This window comes from Miscanthus floridulus, chromosome 2 (assembly GCF_019320115.1).
Source record: "Miscanthus floridulus cultivar M001 chromosome 2, ASM1932011v1, whole genome shotgun sequence".
In the NCBI taxonomy this organism is placed as follows: Eukaryota; Viridiplantae; Streptophyta; class Magnoliopsida; order Poales; family Poaceae; genus Miscanthus; species Miscanthus floridulus.
In genome coordinates, this window is record NC_089581.1 from 171,946,999 (window position 1) to 171,950,057 (window position 3,059).

Below are 3,059 nucleotides of genomic sequence, written 5' to 3' on the forward strand. Positions count from 1 at the left end.
CGTCTTCAGACTTCATCCTGTTCGCTTGGGCTTGTTCAGCTTATAAGCCGTACTTTTTCAGCCAACGAACAGTATTTTTCTCTCACACCTAAATCAGTCAACATTACCTTCAGCCATGGCTTATCAGCCAAACAAGCTCAAACGAACAGAGTGTTTGGTCTTTCCAAGAGCCGTCCTACAGGCTTGCATCCTCCTTCAGCCTATGGCGATTTGTTTATTCAGATTTGTCAGGCAACAACTGATTGTACCAACCCAAAGCAAAGCAAAGCATGCATGATCACACCGCGCAAAGGCCGTTGCCACAATTAGGGCATGTACAACGGATAGACTAGCTGCTGTCTGTAAGTTTTTAGAATTTACAACATAGACAGGCTAAACAGACAGTTCATACAATCCACACACAGCTGCTGTATATTTGGCTATCTACAAATCGTTTAAATGCTTGCATGTAGCCGTGATCAATCATGAATATTATTTGTATGTACCATTGTGTACCATTGTGTTGCTAATTGATACAAAACAAATCCTTCAAAGTAAATCATATATATTATATATATATAATGTAATATAACATATTTCATAACTCAAATATAACACATGATCTTCTTCCCCATAAATTAGATATGATTTAAACATTTGTCTAATTATCTTTGTTTCCATAGCGTTTCCATATATGCTCGATAAGATCATCCCTAAGTTGTCTATGTGTTGGCCAGTGCTTGGATAGCGGAATTCCTTCTAAGCACCTCCGTGAAGCATGGATTGGAGTTATCACTTGTATGCACTTCAGACGGGAGCACTATTGTCGCACTTGCATTCTCATTCAAATCCAAGGAAACTCTAACCAATTCCTTCTCATCCTCCACTATCATATTGTGAAGGATAGCATAAGCTTGCATTATGTTGATAACGTCCCCCTGCTTCCATAACCTTGATGGTCGACGAACAATATCAAAGCGGGATTGCAATACGCCAAATGCACATTCGACATCTTTCCTCGCTCCTTCTTGCATCAATGCAAACAATTTGTCTTCATCCGTTTGAGGGGCTGATATTGTCTTCACGAAGACCGCCCATTCTGGATATATTTTATCGGCGAGATAGTAGCCCATATCATACTGTGTTCCATTTACGGTGTATTGTACCCTTGGAGCTTCCCCTTTTAGGACATTGATGAACAGTGGTGACTTGTTTAGGACATCGATGTCGTTTGAAGATTCGGCGGTACCAAAAAAAGCATGCCATATACAAAGATTATGAGATGCCACTGCTTCTAGGATCATAGTAGGAACACCTTTGTCACCATTTGTGAACATGCCTGCCCAACCTTTCGGACAATTCTTCCATGCCCAATGCATACAATCGATGCTTCCCAACATTCCTGGAAAACCACGAGTCTCATTTTCTTGTAAAATTTTTTCTAGTTCGTCGCTTGTAGGAGGGCGCAGGTACTCTTGACCAAAACATTCAAGCACCCCTATGGCAAATTTTCCTAGAATCTCCAAACAAGTGCTTGCCGCAATTTTTATTATCTCATCAAGTTGGTCGGCCGGCGAGCCATATGCTAGCATCCAGATTGCCGCGGTACACTTATGAAGGGGTGAATGTCCATCCCTACCAGTTGCATCAACTCTTTGGGTAAAATAAGGATCCCAATTGCTAAGAGTTTGCACGATGCGCAGGAATAATAGTTTATTCATCCAAAACCTTCTATGGAACATCTCATCGGTGTAGATAGGATTTGTAGAAAAGTAATTAGCGACGAGATCATCATGACCTGCTTCTCGATTCCTTGGTATGTACCTCCTTGGTCCACTTTGTCGTCGGCGGCGAGTCACAGACGATGTGTGTCCTTCGATGTTAGCCTTCAATCCATCTCCAATCTTCCTCACAAATTCTTCTACAATTTCATCCTCCGCTAGGAAATCTTTCATGGTGAACACCTCTGTAGGATCAAAGTCATCGGCTTCTGGTAGATCATATTCATCATCGTTTGGTGGATGTGGTTCCATAATACTGGTAAAAACAACTACAGATCCTATGCCGACTGAATGGAGTCAAGCCACCTTTATGTAGTCGGTGGACAGTTTCACAAGGAAACATGCAGACAGTGGTAAGTACATTTGATAGGTTCACACAGCAGGTAACTGAAAAATCAGACGTTTGGCACATTCACACAGGGAAACATGCAAACATTTGACAGGTTCATATGTAGGTAACTGAAAAAATCAGACGTTTGGCACATTCACACAGGGAAACATGCAAACATTTGACGGTCTTCCACTTCTTGAGATGAACTTCCACAGTTGTTAGGCTATGGTGCATCCATTGAGGCAAAACTGATGCCAACATCAACAGGCCTCGGTGCCTTGAAAGGTGCATAATGAGATGGAACACCAACAAAATGTGAATTCTGTGATAAATGGGGTTGGTTGTTGAATAAACCCATAAATCCACCAGGGGATGTGTGCTGTTGTCCCTGCAAGTATATATTTCTTATCAAATTTCTACATTTGGGAAGTTATATGTTTGATAGTTGATACAGAGATCAACTTGCAATTTCCTAAAGAATGATAATACAAGTAAATTCTAGTTCCCAGGCTTCTAGCAAGGCACATCAAGATGCCAGATTTTGTAATTATCATGATGTACAAGCCTACAAACACTAGTGAACAAAAGTTTCAGTATTTTATTTGGTAGGTCAAGCAAACTGCATTTTTTCTGATGAAAGGAATTTCACACATCAGTGGAATACTAATCTACTGGGAGTAAGACACATTGTACGCTTATCACTGTCTCCCCCGGTATTCAATCAGTGGGTGCCAGGGTGACAATGCTTCATCTATTGCATTAGTCACTCTGGAAGCAATAAATGTTTGTAGCAAATAGTTCATAAATTGTAGACTATGATATTCAGAACAATGAGCATGCACATTTGATGTAGTTCATGTACTGAAAGCAAATAATCAGCAAAAGCAGCAGCACTGAACATGCTGTATGAGAAAAAACCAATTGATGCATAACGTTTTTCTCAGATTTCTGAACTTCTTCAGAACAAG

The 3,059-nt window shown here is 40.6% G+C and overlaps 1 protein-coding gene across 1 annotated transcript; it reads right to left on the reverse strand.

Moving 5' to 3' along the window:
- Window positions 1-701: 701 nt before the first annotated feature.
- Window positions 702-2,012, reverse strand: LOC136537456 (uncharacterized). Its single transcript, XM_066529424.1, has one exon. It carries the CDS (start codon window positions 2,010-2,012, stop codon window positions 702-704), a length of 1,311 nt encoding a protein of 436 aa, XP_066385521.1.
- Between the last annotated feature and the right edge of the window lie 1,047 nt (window positions 2,013-3,059).